Below are 17,520 nucleotides of genomic sequence, written 5' to 3' on the forward strand. Positions count from 1 at the left end.
TTCTGAAGATGGCAGCTGGCACTATCAAGTATACAATCATTTCATGTTAACAGCTTGTGAAGTTGTGGAGCAATATGCACATTGGTTGCTATGCATGTTTCAATTTTAACTGCCTCATTTAACTCCAGGTATCTTATTCTGTATAGAACATTCAAAGGTCAACACTGATCTTTGAAGTGAAGTATATTTATTAGGGTTTTGTTCTATTCTAGTGTGTATACAGAAAATGGAATGCAATACAAGCCAAGGGGATGCCTCAATGCTTAGTACATACGAACATCCTAATTCCTACAGGGGAACTGTAGAAACTGGAAAAAAAGAAACAGTCTTACTTGCAAGTGGTTTTTTCCTAAACAACCATCAAATGGCACAACATCAGTATCATACTGCGTATGCACAGTGACAAGTCACTGCAATCTGACTTCATGTACAACACTGCAGACTAAGACTTTCACAGAATAAGAATTTTTTTTAAACTACAGGAAAATACTGCAGCTTGCCTAACATAGCAAGCACCAACATGTACTATCCATGGAATTTTAGCTTTGGTAATCTCTTTTGATCGCACAGTGGGATTTAATCTGCTAGTTCGGGGGACTAAGCAACTAAACTGTGATTTCCAGAAAGAAGCATGATCTTTGTTATCTGCCAAAAATGGGCCTGTCTACCTCTAACTGCCTGAATCAGTTCTACATTACGCCTCTAGAGAACTGACCCTTAGCTAACAAAACCAACACGGTTTGTGGCAGTTGTCACCTGTCCCCAACAAAGAAAGGTGTAGAACTGAAGAAACAATTATTGCAACTGGGTTTTCAAGACTTCCCATTGTTCTAAGAAGCCATTAGGATGTGAATGAAAACAGGCTTCATTAATTCTGTTTCAGAAAACTTTTGCAATTGATTTTATTTACAGTGCCAGAGGTTGCTGAATTTCTGACATCCTATATATTTTAAATGATACAGTGACACATTAAAAAGCATGGAAAGGCTAGCTTGTGGTGCGAATTGCCATACGGAGTCCACACTTAGTTTAGTTTTATTGGTATCAGAGGAAAAGTATGGGGACATTGGATTACACTGGTAGAAACTCAGCCAAAAGGATTTAAATCTATATTCAAATATTACACATGCAAAGAGAACACCACCCTACAAGAACAACTTCATTTGCTGCTGCATTTGTCTAATATTAACAGTTATAAACAGAGCAGTGCAACTGGTATTTGGAACGATCCTTACAGTGTCAGTTGTCAGGCACAAGACTTCACTTTTCTTCACACCACTGGTTTTCTTTGCGTACCTAAAAATCAAGACAGCCTTTATTACATTACTTAAGGATTCTGAAAGTGTGCAAAGCAAAGGAAATGGTACTCATGCCTGAAACCAAGGGAATGGTATTTATTTTCTATTGAGGCTATTTCCATACAGGCTTATCAGGCATGTGGGCAGGAGGAGCACCATACAAAAGTGTGAAGGAAAACCTACATGCATGGCATGTCTCTCATATGGCACATCTTAGCTTCACATAACAAGCTTTGAGCAAGTACTTTATCTTTGTGAGGAACATTATGACAAAGACCCAGAATCCTAAGTGAGACTACAATAATTGGGATAGAATGTCACACAGAGTCCAGCACCAGTGATTTGTTGCTCAACCGATGAGATCATGTATCTTCAAAGGACTAAGAAAAAATGAGTAGTACAAATCCTGTTTTATGCAGAGCAACTAAATCCAAGGTAGAAACTATGGCATACCTGGGCTTCTTCTTCTTCAGTGAAGTCATTCTTGATATTGAAGGTCTTGCGGATTTCTTCTGGTGTTTTTCCCTTAATCATATTTGCAACTGTCTTGCACGTCACATCAAGTAAGCCTTTGATGTCTAAGTAGTTTGCAGCCTTTAGGGAAAAAAGACCAATTTAATGTCTTGTGCTCAATGCAATACCACCAAAATATACTATACCATCAGGTTTTTATTTATATAAAGTAACAGCCAATAACAAAGACATTTCCTATTTCATTGTAATTTACTTATTTGCATGATATTATAGTAAGATGTCTGTGTTTTGTTTTTTGTTTAATCAAGATAACTTTATTGATACTTTTTTGTTTAGCATTTACAAGGACCATCAATTAAGCCAGGCGGGGGACCCCAGGTGCTGAACTGTTATCAATTAAAACTCTATCTTGCCCTTCCACTCAAGGAGCCTAGGGTGGCAAATAATAAAACAGCAAAATGATACAATTTTAAGAAATTAAAAATATATCACACATCTTAAGAACAGTCACATATCACAGCTATTAATTTCAAGGTTGCCGCAAATTGTATTTCAGCTATCAAATGCCCAGGTGAACATAAATGTTTTTAAATTCCTCTTGAATATTAATAATGAGGAAGAAACAATTCACCAAGGAGGGCATTGGAGAACAGTTACCAAGAAGGCTCATCTACCAGGTCAGTGCTCATCTAGCAGCATCAACATGTCAATCATAAGGTTCAAGATTGTTGATACTGGGGCGATGCATTTTTAGCTACTTGAGCCCCAATCAGATTAGGGCCTTCTAAACCAGCCTGTCACCTTGAATTGGGCTTGGTAGCTCACTGGCAGTCAGTGCATTGTTTTCTAGACCAGAGACACACCGTCCCATCAGGATGTCCCATTCATAACTTCAATCACTCTAGACTACTGACCACATTGGCCTGGAAATGTGGGAGGCATAGTCCAACAACATCTGAAGGGTCACAAGTTCCCCACCTCTGAATTAAGTATTTTCAGAACACATGGTCATTCAGTTATGGAGCATGCATCTATAATACACCAAATCTAAACATTTATGCCATAGCAGTCAGCTAGTTTGCTTTGAAAGGCCCTAGGAGCAAGAAAACAGAGTCCTACTCATACAAGTATTGTCATAGATGCCACTTCATTTCATTTATGGATTCAGCAGCAAAAATTTGGCCTTGTCCTTTAGTTGCAGGCTTCTAGTTTACATGTATGCTTGAAGTAATGTTCACTTGCTGAAGTGCGACTTTATTATGCATGCAGGACCAAAATAAAGGTTTCCCCTGAAGATCAAACCCAGGCAGGCTCATAGAGGGAGATACGGTCCTTCAGATAGCCTGGACACAAGCTTTATTGGGCTTTATAGGTCATAATGAGCACTTTGAAATGTGCCCAGAAACAAACCAGTAGTCAGTGGAACTGTTGACATAAGGAATTTCTGTTCTTCCTGTAACCAGCTCTGGTCAGCATTCTGAACTGCAGAAGTTTCGAAAATGGCACACCCACAGAAAGCTTGATATAAATGGGATGTAGCTAAGCTATGGATCACAGTGGCCAGATCAGATATTTCCAGAATGGAAGCAACAAGCCAACAATCAAAATATTGGACAGGACTTACCCAGGACCACCATCTGGGCTTGGCCTCCAAGATAGACCACAGCCACCCTAAAACAGTTCCTCCAAGTCTCATAATAGTAGGATACCATGGTCAATGGTATCAAAAGCCACTGAGAGGTCCAGCACACTCTCCCTGTCCAGCTTCCAGAATAGGTCATCCACCAAGGGACCCAAAGCCATTTCTTTCCCATAACCAGGCCTGAATCCAGACTGAAATGGATCTAGACAATCAATCTCATCCAAGAACTCATGAGGCTGAGAAGCCACCAGATGCTTCAGCACCTTGTCCAAGAATGGAATATTGGAGACCGGCTAATAATTATCCAGACTAGTGGGACTCTGGGAGGGCTTTTTCAGCAAAGGTCTTACCACTTAGGCAGGTTGAAACTTCATCTTGCTGAAGAGCTGTTCACCTTTCCCTTACCCACTCAGCAATTCCTCCCACCTGGCTACTCTTATAAGCCAGGAAGGACAAGGACCCAGCAAACACATGGTGGCTCTCACTTCTCCAAAACAAAACGTATTAGAAATTTCTATAATACCATGTAATATTCCATTGATCTACAAAGTTCATTACAACAACACCTGGCACCACCTGAATATACAAAACCAACCTACCAGGATAAGTTCAAAGAGAGTTCCTTGGTCTACTTTAAGAAATTCTTGGTCCCACACAGGGATGTCATCTGTTCGTTTCTCTTTGTTTTCATCATCCTCAGGGGGAGGTGGGTCATCTTTATGGTGGGTGCACCACTGGATTACCTTAAGGAATTAGAGTAAAGTAGCTTATGAAAGATCTTCATACTTGTTTATTTAGTCTAAAATAAACATTTGCTCTTAAAACTTCAAGCAAATTAGTTTTATCAGTGCTCAGAGGTCTTTTTGCACAGCCACTACTTAATACAATAACACAGAACTGTTAAAACATTCATCTTTTCTGGAAATTTTACTAATTTAAACTAAACATCCTGCCATTTTTAAGCATACCACCAGCTGCTCATAATTATCTCAATACAAACCTTTCGGGGGGAAGAACTGACAGTAGCATAATCTCAAAACACAGTCTGCAAATGCTGTAAACAAGATCTCACACACTTAATACTGAACTGCTTTCTCACATTTCAATCTTGTTATGCCAATTAAGTACTTTCAAACTGACAGAACTACTGTAAAGATTAAGTGGGAAGAAGCAACAAATAAGTCAAACAGAATGAAAATTTGAAAAGACTGGCTCACAAATGCTGCCTTATCTGAAACCAGTTAAATCCTAAAACATTTATACATGCTTAAAGAGTCAATATCATAATGCTGTTATACAAATCTATGATGCAACCTCATCTGGAACATTGTGTACAGTTCTAGTCACCTCACCTCAAAAAAAAAAAGGGTACTGTCGAGCTGGAAATGGTTCAAAAAAAGGCAAACAAAATTATCAAGGGGCTGGATTAACTCCCCTATGAGGAAAGGTTGGAACTTGTGTGGCTTTTTAGTTTAGAGAAAAGGTTAGGTAAAGGGAGGGGAGACATGACAGACATGGTATGGAGAAAGTGGGCAGGGAGAAGTTTTTCTCTCTCATATTACTAGTAATAGGGGCAATTCAGTGAAGCTGTATGCTTGAAGATCCGGACCAGACAAAATAAGGTACAGTGGTACCTTGGTTTAAGAACAGCTTAGTTTATGAACAACTTGGATTAAGAATGCTGCAAATCCAGAAGTAGGTGTTTTGGTTTGTGAACTTTGCCTTGGAAGCAGAACATGTTTCGCTTTCTGTTGTGTGTGTTCCATTTGTAAATTGAGTCCCCCCACTGCTATGGGAAAGCACGCCTTGGTTTAAGAACAGACGTCCGGAACGGATTAAGTTCATAAACCAAGGTACCACTATATTTATTTACACAGCACACAGTTAAGCTACACAATTCACCTTCACAAGATGAAGTGATAGCTAGCAATTTGAAAGGCTTTTAAAACAGGATTTGACAAATTAAATGTATGATAAGGCCACAATGGCTATTTTCTACCTCCACTGTCAGAGATAGTATGCCTCTGAATAAAATTTGCATGGAATCACAAATAAGCACTGTTGTACTCGGGTCCTGTCTGTAGACCTCCCATGGGCATCTGGCTGGCTACTGTTGAGAACCAGATGTTGAACTATGCAGGCCACTGGCCTGATCCAGCAGAGCTCTAATATTCAAAACTGCACAGGAAACTCTACCCAGAAGAAGCAGAGGCTTCCTGCTTCAGGCTTTGCCCTCCAAAAGGTGGTATGTAGTATAACTGAGTAAAAGACAGGTAACAGAGGGGGTGGGATCAGCAAGAATGGCCCTTCTTCCTCCCTCCATGCAACTGGAATTATATGAGGCTGCTCACGCAGAACTTATAAATAATGCAAATATAGACTCTATCATGTACAGTGGTCCCTCGCAAGACGAAAATAATCCGTTCCGCAAGTCTCTTCGCCTAGCGGTTTTTTCGTCTTGCAAAGCAACCCTATTAGCGACTTAGCGGATTAGCGCTATTAGCGGTTTAGCGGCTATTAAAGGCTTAGCGGCTAAAAGGCTATTAGCGGCTTAGCGGCTTAGAAAAAGGGGGGGAGCGGGGGGAAATCGCAAGACGTTTTCGTCTTGCAAAGCAAGCCCATAGGGAAAATCGTCTTGCGAAGCAACTCAAAAACGGAAAACCCTTTCGTCTAGCGGGTTTTTCGTCTTGCGAGGCACCACTGTATAGGGAAGATGGCAACAAGGCTGCTTAGAATGACACAGAAATGTAAAATGAACAGTTAAGCCACATATAGCAACTAAAAGGTTGTGTGTATGCTCCATAAAACTACTGTAATAAAAATGGATGCACTATCTGAATGTAGTATTATATTATCCCAAATAAAAATATAACTTAATTTTCCCAGTACTGGATATACTTCTCACAATAGAAGAACCATTTTCAGAAAAGATGTCTATACTGCATACAACAAGGTTGAGTCTGAAAGCTCATGTTACCAAAACAAAAATCATGTTCAACATTACCTTTTTTAATATAGCTGCATTAACGTTTGGAAGAGGGACAGGATCATCATCCCCTTCATCATCCATTCCCAAATCTGAAAATAGAAAAAAAGACAATTTACATAGCCAGAACCCCTACATTTCTTAAAGGGCACCTTCTACTGCAATATAGGTACATTCAGATCCTGTTCTTTACTAAAATATACTCTTTTCCAACATGTAGCTTATGCAAAATGCACAGGCTAGACAGTGCAAATTATTAATAAATTGATTCTATTTGTATTCAAGACTGATTTTGTTAGAAGTAATGCTGGCCATATTGCCTAACTCCTGCTCAAGGGAGGACATATTCCTAGCTGAAGTATTAAAACAGATGGTCAGGCCATCTAATCTTTCCTTGAAGATTTCCAAGAAATTAATATTCACACTCTCTCTAAGCAACTGATGGAAATGCTGACTTACTTGACTAGTAATTTGAGAGACCTGCAGCTGATATTTTGGCTGGTAAATTCCCCAAAGTCTGATCATATGCATATATGAAGCAAGCATTCTAGTTCAATGTGCACAGAACCGCAGTCTTAAGTTGTTTGCCTTTGCCACTATCTTGTGTTTTGTCTGGTAGGGAAAGGAAGAACCTTGTATTCTACTCTACTTCCTCACTCATGGAATTCACACAGTCCTCAGCCAATAAACCATTTTGTCTATTGCTGCTGCAGCAGCCATGTTGACAGACGTTGCTACCTTAGCAAGAAACAGTGGGTTTACGAAGGTCCTTCACAGTTGACACTAACAGACCAACTGGTGAACATGAACTTCTGCTTCTTCGACTCCCAGGCAGAAAGAGTCAATGTATGTGTATAATACCAATAAATGCATCAACCTGTACCCACAACACAGAAGTAAATCCACATGGAAGGACTCTATGGAACTTACTTACAAGAATGTATATCATCAGACTGTAAAAAAATATTTATGTTCCTCTGTTCTAATCTGCCTCTCCTTCCCCAACTCCTAGCACACATGGACTGTGTGAAGATTCACCACCACAAGGATAACACACTGCATAAACTGTAAGGAGCCCCAAGGATTCCATTTGGTCTAGTTTCTGATTCACAACCTAAGTCCCTGATCCTAAGCACTCCAACCACAAAAAGACTGATTTTCCCCAGGCAAATCAGCACACGTACAAAATAGCCCTTTAAGCCCTTCCTCAATGTTCACTCCCCTTTCATAGCATAAAATGAGCTGTGCACAAAAGAAGAACCTCGGCCTTCTGTTGCTCTTTCCATTTGTGCATAGTAGCCAATACAGAAGTACCTCTTAAAGCTCTTATCTACACCAATGAACCCAATACTGTACTTCATTCAGAGTATGGCCCCTCCCCCCCCCACCCCCATTAACAGTTTCCACTTCAGGAAATATGGCATGGCCTTTGGTAAAATCAGAGCTGCTGTTTAGCTTGTGAAGTACTTTTATCAATGCATAATTGCCATATTAGAACTTAACAGAGAGCTGACTGCTATGAAGTAAATAAAATCTTTTTTTTAAGTTTTCCAAGATGCTTGTAATTATCTAAACACATCTCAAAACTCACATCAACATGGATACACATGCAGCATCTTTATGCTCTATTGAGTCAAACCAAACATTTTTAAGCACATGGAGCAATGGCTGACACAATGTCCCAATCATGATTAATGCAATCTAAAATCTAGAAGATAATCACATGAGCATGATCTTGGGGGGGGGGGAGCCCACATGTTCAATTTTGTGGTAACTTCAGATAGCAGGTCATAAGCATTTGGTTAGATTAAGAGCTTAAGAAGTAATAGATCAATGTGAACCACTGATTATTAAAAGACAGATGTTAAGCTGCGCCATTACTTGATGGATTTATCTGTTTTACAGCAACTGTGTACTGCCCTAAAATAGCAGCAAAAATAACAAGGCATTAATGTTGGTACAGCAGTGCCAACTCAGGGGGTCAGGGGCTTTCAAGAATACTTTAGAAATTTTTTAACACATTTCCTATGTTTTTTAGTTACCCTATTACCAAGATTATCCGGGCAACACCAGCTCTTTCCCCCTTATGAGTCACAAAAAAACACCAGATAAGTGGAATGCATCTCTTGAAAACTATGTTGAAATAGCAAGACGCTCAGGTCTTACTAGCATATTCTGATATGTACCTTTATATGGGCTAACATACCTAGCAGCAATGAGGAAATATAAAAATACAAATTCCATATGAAAAATACCAAAAACTCAGAAATGGAAACAGAGCTACAAGAAAATATTGGGAAACAGTCCATAAAACTGTTGGATCCCTGTTTCTAAGGATTATAAACATTCACTTTACATAAAGGCCATATGGTTAAGTTCCATGGCTCCCTTTTAATTTGCTGGCAGTCAGAATCAAGCTTTCATCCTGCAAAATTTAATTGCTTCCAGCTCACAATTCTAGCTACCCACTCAAATATATACTATCACTTTACAAAGGCTCAGCCATAACAGGAACAGGCACGGTGAACATCCACTACGTCCTAAACAAAAGCTTTGTTATTAAGTGTTGAAAAATATGCCATGCTGAGCTTTGAAATACCTCCATGATACACTCCTGAGTACATATACAGTTCCAGTCCTGGCTAAAAACATGATCCTCCTCAAGCTCTATCAGATATGTGGCATCCAGTTTTAATGTCTCGTATTCCTATGACTGTTTTTCCATTCCTTTGAAGATCCGCTCCCTAGTTCAATCAATCTAATTTGACTTAGAAGATTGCCTCTGAACGATTAGTAAGGTTTAATTTCATATTTTACTGCATGTGGGAATCCCTTTAAGAATTTAGCTGAAACATACGTCACCCATCTTCATAACAGCTTTTGAACCAATGCATAAACTGAAGTCTGCATTCAAAAGCTCTGTTTAGAAGTTGAAGAATCCAACCAAATGGCCACATTTGCTTCGAGTGCCCTGAAGGTGGAAGGTAAGTGACTGCCGTTTCATGGTAGCCATGACTAATGTGGTAGTGCCTGCGAACAGCTGTTTTACTTCAAAACCGTACAAGAAACTGCTCAGACTTTAAAGCCATTGCACTTTTACTCTTCAGTGACCCCCCACAGAAATCAAGAGACGGACCTTCCTATCATCTGTATAATAGCAAGGAAATGAGGAAACAGTCTCTTATCTTCAGAAAGACAAAAGGAGTGAGTGAAGGGTGTGAGAGAGAAGGGAGCTGTGCACCTGCATGTGTGGTAAGTGAATGTGCTCTGTTATATGCAGTGAAAGTCTGTGTGCATAGGGAGGTGCTGTATGTATTCATATTGGTCACACCCACCTCCAGCATGAAACCCCCGAGGGACTTTCTATGTAGCACTTGTGGGAAAAGAAAAAAAGTCGTAGTTGCATTCATGTGCACAATGCACAGTGGCTGAAATATTGTATGGCCTAAATAGATTTACCTTTATGTATCTCAAGATTTCCAGGTATGATTCCCATAGTTACTTCATGTTAAGCTAAGAATTAATCTATTCCTGGTATGCAGCAACCATCTTCAGACCACTATTCCAAGTTACATATCTTCATACTTCCCTTACCTTCCAACATTGTCTTGATGGTTACAGACTGCTTTGCAATTTCAACGTCAACCTCAAATATTTCTCCATCAGAACTCTGCAGTTTAATTGAAGGCATCTATGGTGGAAAAGTATAGTTAATGTTAGCTACATTTTAAATAATAAAAAAGCTACAAAATTATTTTTATGCTGCAAAGGGCAGATCTTTGAATGAGGTGGTATACAAATTTAATAATAAAATAATTTGTTTATAGGACAGTTTTGTTACACAGTGCATCTTCTACTGAAAAATAAGATTACACGGAAAGGGAAATAAATTTTGTCTCTGTTTGGGAGCTGACCAGAAGTAATGGATTGCTAAGATCACCACACACATTAACAGCTATAAAGAAATTTGAAGTGGTTGCAGCTCACCTTTTGCCCTTGCAGTAGATCAACATTTGGTTTTTAAAAAATGTCTTCTCAGTTGCCAGAATATGCAATACTAAGTAGGTGATTTAATCAAGTATTGAAAGTATCGTTTAATCGGGATCTCAAGTTACATTTGGACAGAAAGTGCAGTATGAAATTGCTTTCATTGAACTTGACCTGTTTGTGCACCACTTTTATTTTTTAAAATACATGTTCAGTCACAAATTTGGAGAACTGCTTGCGTACCTCACCAAAACTTGAATCTCAGCCAGTGTCCTGACTTCTGTTATCTTTAGACTATGTTCTAGGCAAGTTTCCAACATATGATGCTGCACTTTCAAACAACTCCTTAATGCATTTTTGCTTTTAGCACCCAGTGGAAAGAGAAAGCTTTCATTTTTATAACGAAGTGAAAACTGCAAAGTTGCTAGATACCAAGGTAACCGCGTTCAAAAAAATTCACCATGTTTTAACCTTTCTGACTTTCAAATTGACTTCTGGAAAAACCCAGTTGCAAGAATCACAGGCTATTATTTTTACTATGTAACATCAGAAATATCATTAACAGAATTTTGTTGACAAATTACTGGAAATAAACTCTATCCCCAAAGTACAGTAAGCTGTGCGTTTACCAGCTAGGTAAGCACTTTTTTAAAGAACCTCACCACCCTTTAGTAGCCACTTCTTGTAAAATCTCTCACAGAAAGCTGACTCATAGATATTGATATAGCAAACTAATCCAGTTTTAGAATTGGACTCTGGGGAAAGAACTGCAGACAAGATTTCCTTCATCTCATACAATTGCATTGGTGCACAGTGCGTTTTTTCCTTGAGGGAGGCTAATAGTCCACAGATCCAAAATCTGCTCCATACAGCATTAACCTCCCATTCTATAGGTTTACTGTACCTTCTCAGTACTGCTGATCTTGGCAGCAATCAACTTAGCCACTGCATAACATTGAGTTCATGCCAAGTGCATCACAAACTGAAATTAAATGGCACACAATCTTTTCCAGCTGCTTATCTTCCATAGTTTATTACCAGAATATTAAGATACCTTCATCAGATTTTGAGTTCCAAAATATGAACATTAGGGTCTTGTGCTTCTTTTAAAAGTAAATGTGTCACATACAAACACACTAAGCAATTTAATGACAGAAAACAAGAGTATACACTTTTGCAACACTACGTATGCCTGAAGAAAATATATATTTAAAAGATAACCCTCCAAAAAACTTTTTAGGCTAGGCCAAGCTAAGTTTTAATTTCAAGATCAATGTATGCATATATACACAGTGAATCATGTTACAGGAAGCTGCATCAATTTGGTTTGACTACTACTACCAAGTCTATTTTCTAATGTGCCCTTTTAGCTGCTCTAGTTTATTAGAATTTTTTTTTAAAGAATGACAGTATTTTGTATGGCTCTTGACTAGCAACTGACTACTGTACACTGCACAGTAAAAAAAATATACAGAGTAGCGGAGAATTGTTGGGGCAAACAAGCATTTTGTCATTAAGTGTTTGGTTTTATGCCAGAAGACATGATATATAATTACACTATCTTTGAATAGTTGTTTTCCTTGATTTCTACCAAAATGCAAGGTTACCAAAGACACTGCATATTATTCTCGCAACTTTGTTATTCTTCCCAGTTCTCCATTTCAGCTATTTAACTATAATTCTAGTTACAATAGAGAAACCATGCAAAAACTGATTTTTGTGGCTTTGTGTACAACGGGTTGGAAAACAACTAATTTATACTGATATTTTAGTATGCGTCTGCTACAAAGTACGCAGTCAGAAGTAGTGGAGAGCAATGCCTCAGAGCTCAGACTATCACACTAAGTGCTCCCCCTGACCTTTTCCACAGGATAACGTTGTCAAACAAAAATTCTACAAGCTTCTCTTTACAGACTAGCAGTCTGACCCTGCATTTAACAGAAGATTCAATCGGGGGGGGGGGGGGCCTTTATACCTAAACGGTTGTAAACAGTGATTAATCCTAGCTAGCGGATCAGTCTACCGAAACACAATTTATGTTACTGATCATTTTTAAACTCCCAATCTCAAGGCTTTTTATTTAAAAAAGGAGTAAGAGAGAATATTGTTTATAACGCCATTTCTTGTTGGTAGGGTAACCAAGCAAAACGGTGGAGCGAGTTCTACATATACAACAGGCACAATAAAAAAAAAATCCCATTTCCACCCTTCTCTCGAGTACTCGCATAAGAGCGGAGGGGATACAAGTCTACATGGGGGGGGGGGTAGGAGAATAGTTCATGCCCCTACATGAACTATTCCGGAAATACAACACACGAAACCGCCTTCTTTTGTTAATGCTTTATTGTGCACGAACATTAAAAATGGGGGAGGGGGAGAAAGAAGAGGCGAAAAAGAGTGATAAAAAGAGCCTGTTTTATTGGCTTCAGAGATGTGGGACGCATAAATAAGTGTCGTGGGGGGGTGGTTGTCCCCAGGCAATTTACGGGTTACCTTCTCTTCTTCCACAGCAATCTCCAATCCCGCTGCTGGAGGAGCAGGTGGCGGAGACACCCCTTAGCAAGGAGGAGGAGGAGGAAGAGACCGCTCCCTTAGCAACCACCTGCAAATAAAGTCCCTCAGCCCTTCCCTCCGCTGAGGCCTTCCAATCCCGCCTGCTAACTTCTCTCCCTTTTTTCCCTTCCGCGGCTTCCTGCCTCAACTCCCCAGCGCCCCCAAACTAAGGAGCGAGGCCTAGACGCAGGCCAGGCCTAGCCCTTACTCACCGTGAGGCAGCAACAGCAGCGGCTCTCGGCCCCTCCCTCTGCGACGCCAACCGAGTGAAACCAGCGAGACTACTAAAGGCGGCTCGCGGCCGTCGCGTCTTATAAGGATAAGGCGGGGCGGGGCCGAATCGAAGCGAGGGCCCCTCGGAGCTGCCTCCGCCCCCCCACCCTCGCAGAATACGGGGCTGTCCACTGCAGCGCCTGAACTAAAGCAGACCGGCAAACAGAAAGGGAGATCTCTTTCTCTCTGTATATATGATGTCGCTCTTCCCCCTCAAGGCCTGCCTGTCTCCTCTTCCAACTGGGAGAGCGAGAGAGGCAGAGAGAGCAGAGCACAAACTACCACTCCTATGTAAGAGGGGGAGGAGATGGTTAACCCTACACGTCGTTTACTGCCTCTGGGGGTCCTTCAGGCAAAAGCTGAAGCTGCCTTTGTCGGGAACAATCTCATGGCAACGGGCGCCTCACAATGGCGGCGGCCGCGCGCGTAGTCAGCGGAAGGACGCCTAGGACGCACATTGCTGCGTCTTGCGCGCGCTTGCCGCTTTCCCGTCGGCTGGTGCGTTTTGAGGTGAATGAGCTCCGCCAGCTGCATTGCGTTCTCCGATCCGTCGGACGTCTTGCCCTGGATGCTCCGGCAGCAAAACTCATCGACCCAACCTTGGGTGCTTGTTTTTAAATTCAGACGCTATGCCGCAGCCACACGCTCGCGTACATTGTCCCGAGAACGCGTAAGAAAGAAGTATAGCATCGCTTCGAGCACACAAAGTGATCGTTAAGCAAGTAAGGCGACAAACCTTGAATATGAGGAGTCGAACCTGCGACCCGCCAGCTGTCTTTTCAACTCAAACCCTCGTCAGTCCCAGCCGGCATGGCCAATGGTTAGGGTCGGGTTGATGGGGAGTTTTAACCCTGCAACAATGTCTCCGAAAGTTATACTTCTGAGTAAACAGGGTTATACTGAAAATCTGCAATCCCAATAAACTCAACAGGGCTTCTAAGTAAAGAAGTCTATTATCCGACTCGCAGCGCTGTGTTTTACTTAAAAGCCAAGTCGCCCTAAATTTAGTTGCATAGTATACAACGAAGGCTATTTGTGCGTAAGAGTGATCCCCATTTCCTTTTGGGCCAACCTACAACAGCGTGGACAGTAATAAAAGTTACAAAACTACTCCACTGGTTGGGATAAAATGCATTTACCATCAGTCAGGGATCTCAAAGTGTAATAGCTCTAGAACGCAAAACAGCAACAGCAGCAGGCCAAGCTCTATGTTAACCATACTTTTAAAATGTGCGATTAAGTTGACTGCTCACTTTTATTTGAAAGAAAAAGCATAACAGCTTTCATGGCTTGTCATTATGTTCTGCACCAGGCTATGTTCTACCTCCACAGTTAAAGCCTGTATGCTTCTGAACACCCGCTGCTGGAAACCACTGCAAGGGAGAGCACTTTCTTGATCAGGTCCAGTTTGCTGGCATCCTATAGGTATCTCCACCACTGTGCAGACAGGATGCTGTTTACGATACAGTACAGCATCTATGGAGCAAGTAGTTGCCAGGGAAGGGCCAGTTTCCAGCAGGAAACATACAGCTGTGCAATCCAAAGTAAAATCACATAACAGAGAACAAGCTCTTTTAATTTGAGGTCTTCCAGAAAAAAATATTTCCACATGCCACTCCAATCTGTAAATATTATGTCCTGAACAAGCAATATTGCCTCCTGAAGCTTGTTTTGAGTATTTTAAAATAGGGATTTCCACAAGGACATTTTAACTCTGCTAAGGGTGAATTAAAAACACAGATCCATGTATGGACATTTAAAATTAATAAGCCTCTGCTGTTCTCAAAATTATGTAAATTGTTAGTCCAAAATGGAAGTACAGTAGTGGGCAAACTGACCACTGGGGACTGGATTTAATTCTTGATAGTTGCCATAATGGTTACTTTTAACAGCACACTGGGCAGGGTATAAATAAAAAATTATTATTCCTAGTAGTAGTAGTATGCATGTCTACTACCTTGGCAAGCCCCAACCTTACCCCAAGTCTCATTTTCAAGGCATACAAGTGGAAAATGCAACAAAACACTTCAATGTGGTATGCTCTTGTTCAGGCTTCTAGCCAGCCAGCTATTGGCCTCTTCCAAGAGATTCCATTCTATTCCCCACTACCATCAGTCAGCATTCCATGGCCACAGGGCAAACGGTCTTCAGTGTGCTGTTTCAGGGTGTGTGTTTTTTTGGGGGGAGGGGTTGCACTTTTGAAAACCTTGGTGTTACCTCAAGGCTGCCAATTCCTCTCTTACATGGTATCATTTTGTCTATATAAGGATCCACAAGAGAATGAATTTGCTGTTCGTATACAGGATATTCATGGAGTTTATACACACATAACCGATTATCACATAGACAGTTTTGCATGTTTCTAACTTTCTTGTTTTTGTAACTAGCAGCACATTCCATATACACAGTCCTCCTTAAAACATGTCTATTGTATATATGTACACACACAAAAAGATGACTGTAATAAAATACACCTGAAAACTTGTTGAGTCCCCTTTGTGTTCAAACCTTATAGCAGCTTTAGCTGAAGCAAGCAATTAACAATAGTAAGGGCTGTTTTTCAAGGAAATCCCACTGCTTGGAATTAAGAAAATGGAGCAAGCTGCTTTTGGATAACTCAGCTCAGTGCTTTACAGCTAAATTAACATCAAATTGGTTACCTTTTAATATATGCAAGATATTTTCTTATGTACTGAAGCCACAATTCATGCTCTTTTATAGCAATCCAAGTATGCTGAGATTTATTATTATAAACCAAGTATGCTGCTATTAAATACCATGCCAAAAGTTTTTATAATAAACCTGCAGGACTGATATTTTGCAGCTGTCTTTTGGACTTCTGTTCCTTAACCATGCAATTACAGTAGTTTTGTCTTTTTACAAATAGCCTCTTTCCCATCTGCACCAAAAAAAGGGGGGGAGCAGCTATGCAGCTGTTGCTTGATATAATCGTGAGAATCTGAACAGCATTTCTAATAATACTGTGGGGGTATTGTTTTTCTTACTATATTATCTATTTTTGTGATTTAAAAGAAACCTGTGTTTTTGTATTGTAAACTGCACTGTGATCCTCAGAATAAGGTATAGAAACTTAATAACAGCAGCAACCACCTGGAAACTCAGCTGTGATAAATACAGCACAGGAACAAAGTAACAAATAGACTCTTGTTTGTGTGATTCACATGAGGCCCTGACCCCATAATCGCCACACACGGGACCTTCAGCTGACAGTTTGCCCAACCATTTTGTTCAGGACACAGGACTTCAAAATCACTGTGGGCAGTTTCAGTGGGAGAAGCCAGATGTGCTTCAAATGCAATACAATGGTACATTGGTTCTCAAACTTAATCCATTCCGGGAGTCCGTTTGACTCCCGAAACCGTCAGAAAATTAAGGCCCAGCTTCTGATTGGCTGCAGGAGCTTCCTGCAGTCAAGCAGAAACCACATCGGATGTTCGTGTTCCAAAAAACCGGAACGCTTACTTCCGGGTTTGTGGCATTTGGGTTCCAATTTGTTCGGGAGCCAAGCCGTTCAAGAACCAAGGTACCACTGTACTGGAGTTGCTGCTCTCCCCATGTTATACTAGGATAGTCTCAGGAAGCTTCACCGTTACTCACAACTAAAGTGCAGTACTAACGTTTTAGCAAGAATTAATCTTCCATCTTAGTAAAGAATGGAAACATTGTTCCCTTTGAAACCCATGTGCTGTATGGAACCCAAATTGCTCAAGTGCTTGGACTATGGTAAGATCAGGAAGTAAATTTAATCCACTGACATAGTGCAGTATTCAGTCCTCAGTATTATGAACTTGTTCCTCACCTCCACCCTCAAAGAAATGAGAATTACTACAGTGCATGAAGTGCAGCTACATAGAGACAAAAGTGACTGAGGGCCATACTGAATGACACCCTGGCCTTCATTTTACAAGTTTAAATTTCTCTCTCTCCTCTTACTGGCTGCGTAACAGTAGGCATAGTCAAGGCTACTGCTATTCTTTTGCTTACAAAGTAGATTTCAACAAAATCAGTACTGAGAATATATTATGGTCATTTAAGACTGTAGTGTGATATCCAATCCTAGTCATAGAGCAGACTCATTGAAATCAATGAACTTAAGCCTACTTATTTCAATGGTTATACTCCAAATATGACTTCATTGGACATCATCTACAGCCTGTTCAAAACAAGGTTTAAATGCAAGTTAGTAATCCTAGAAGTTTCTTCCAACTGAAAGGGCTAGAATGAAATATTAGACAGTCTTTCTGTTAAAATGACAATTTTATAAACGTAATTTAATAAATAAAGTG

The 17,520-nt window shown here is 40.4% G+C and overlaps 2 protein-coding genes across 3 annotated transcripts in view; both read right to left on the reverse strand.

The window, feature by feature from the left end:
• VDAC1 (voltage dependent anion channel 1) overlaps positions 1–17,520 on the reverse strand; it is a 376,203-nt gene that overhangs the window by 207,863 nt on the left and 150,820 nt on the right. The window lies entirely within an intron of this gene.
• Positions 873–13,280, reverse strand: SKP1 (S-phase kinase associated protein 1). 2 transcript variants are annotated; one of them, XM_028718041.2, is made up of 6 exons: positions 13,153–13,280; positions 9,995–10,091; positions 6,419–6,492; positions 4,014–4,157; positions 1,752–1,892; positions 873–1,296 (listed from the first exon to the last, which is right to left on the reverse strand). In XM_028718041.2, the coding sequence occupies exons 2-6, from the start codon at positions 10,089–10,091 to the stop codon at positions 1,261–1,263; spliced, it is 492 nt and encodes a 163-aa protein (XP_028573874.1). In that variant the 5' UTR covers positions 13,153–13,280; the 3' UTR covers positions 873–1,260. The 2 variants fall into 2 exon arrangements, with proteins under 2 accessions (XP_028573874.1, XP_028573875.1); XM_028718042.2 differs by lacking the exon at positions 13,153–13,280 and adding an exon at positions 12,881–13,066.

This window comes from Podarcis muralis, chromosome 2 (genome assembly GCF_964188315.1).
Source record: "Podarcis muralis chromosome 2, rPodMur119.hap1.1, whole genome shotgun sequence".
In the NCBI taxonomy this organism is placed as follows: domain Eukaryota; kingdom Metazoa; phylum Chordata; class Lepidosauria; order Squamata; family Lacertidae; genus Podarcis; species Podarcis muralis.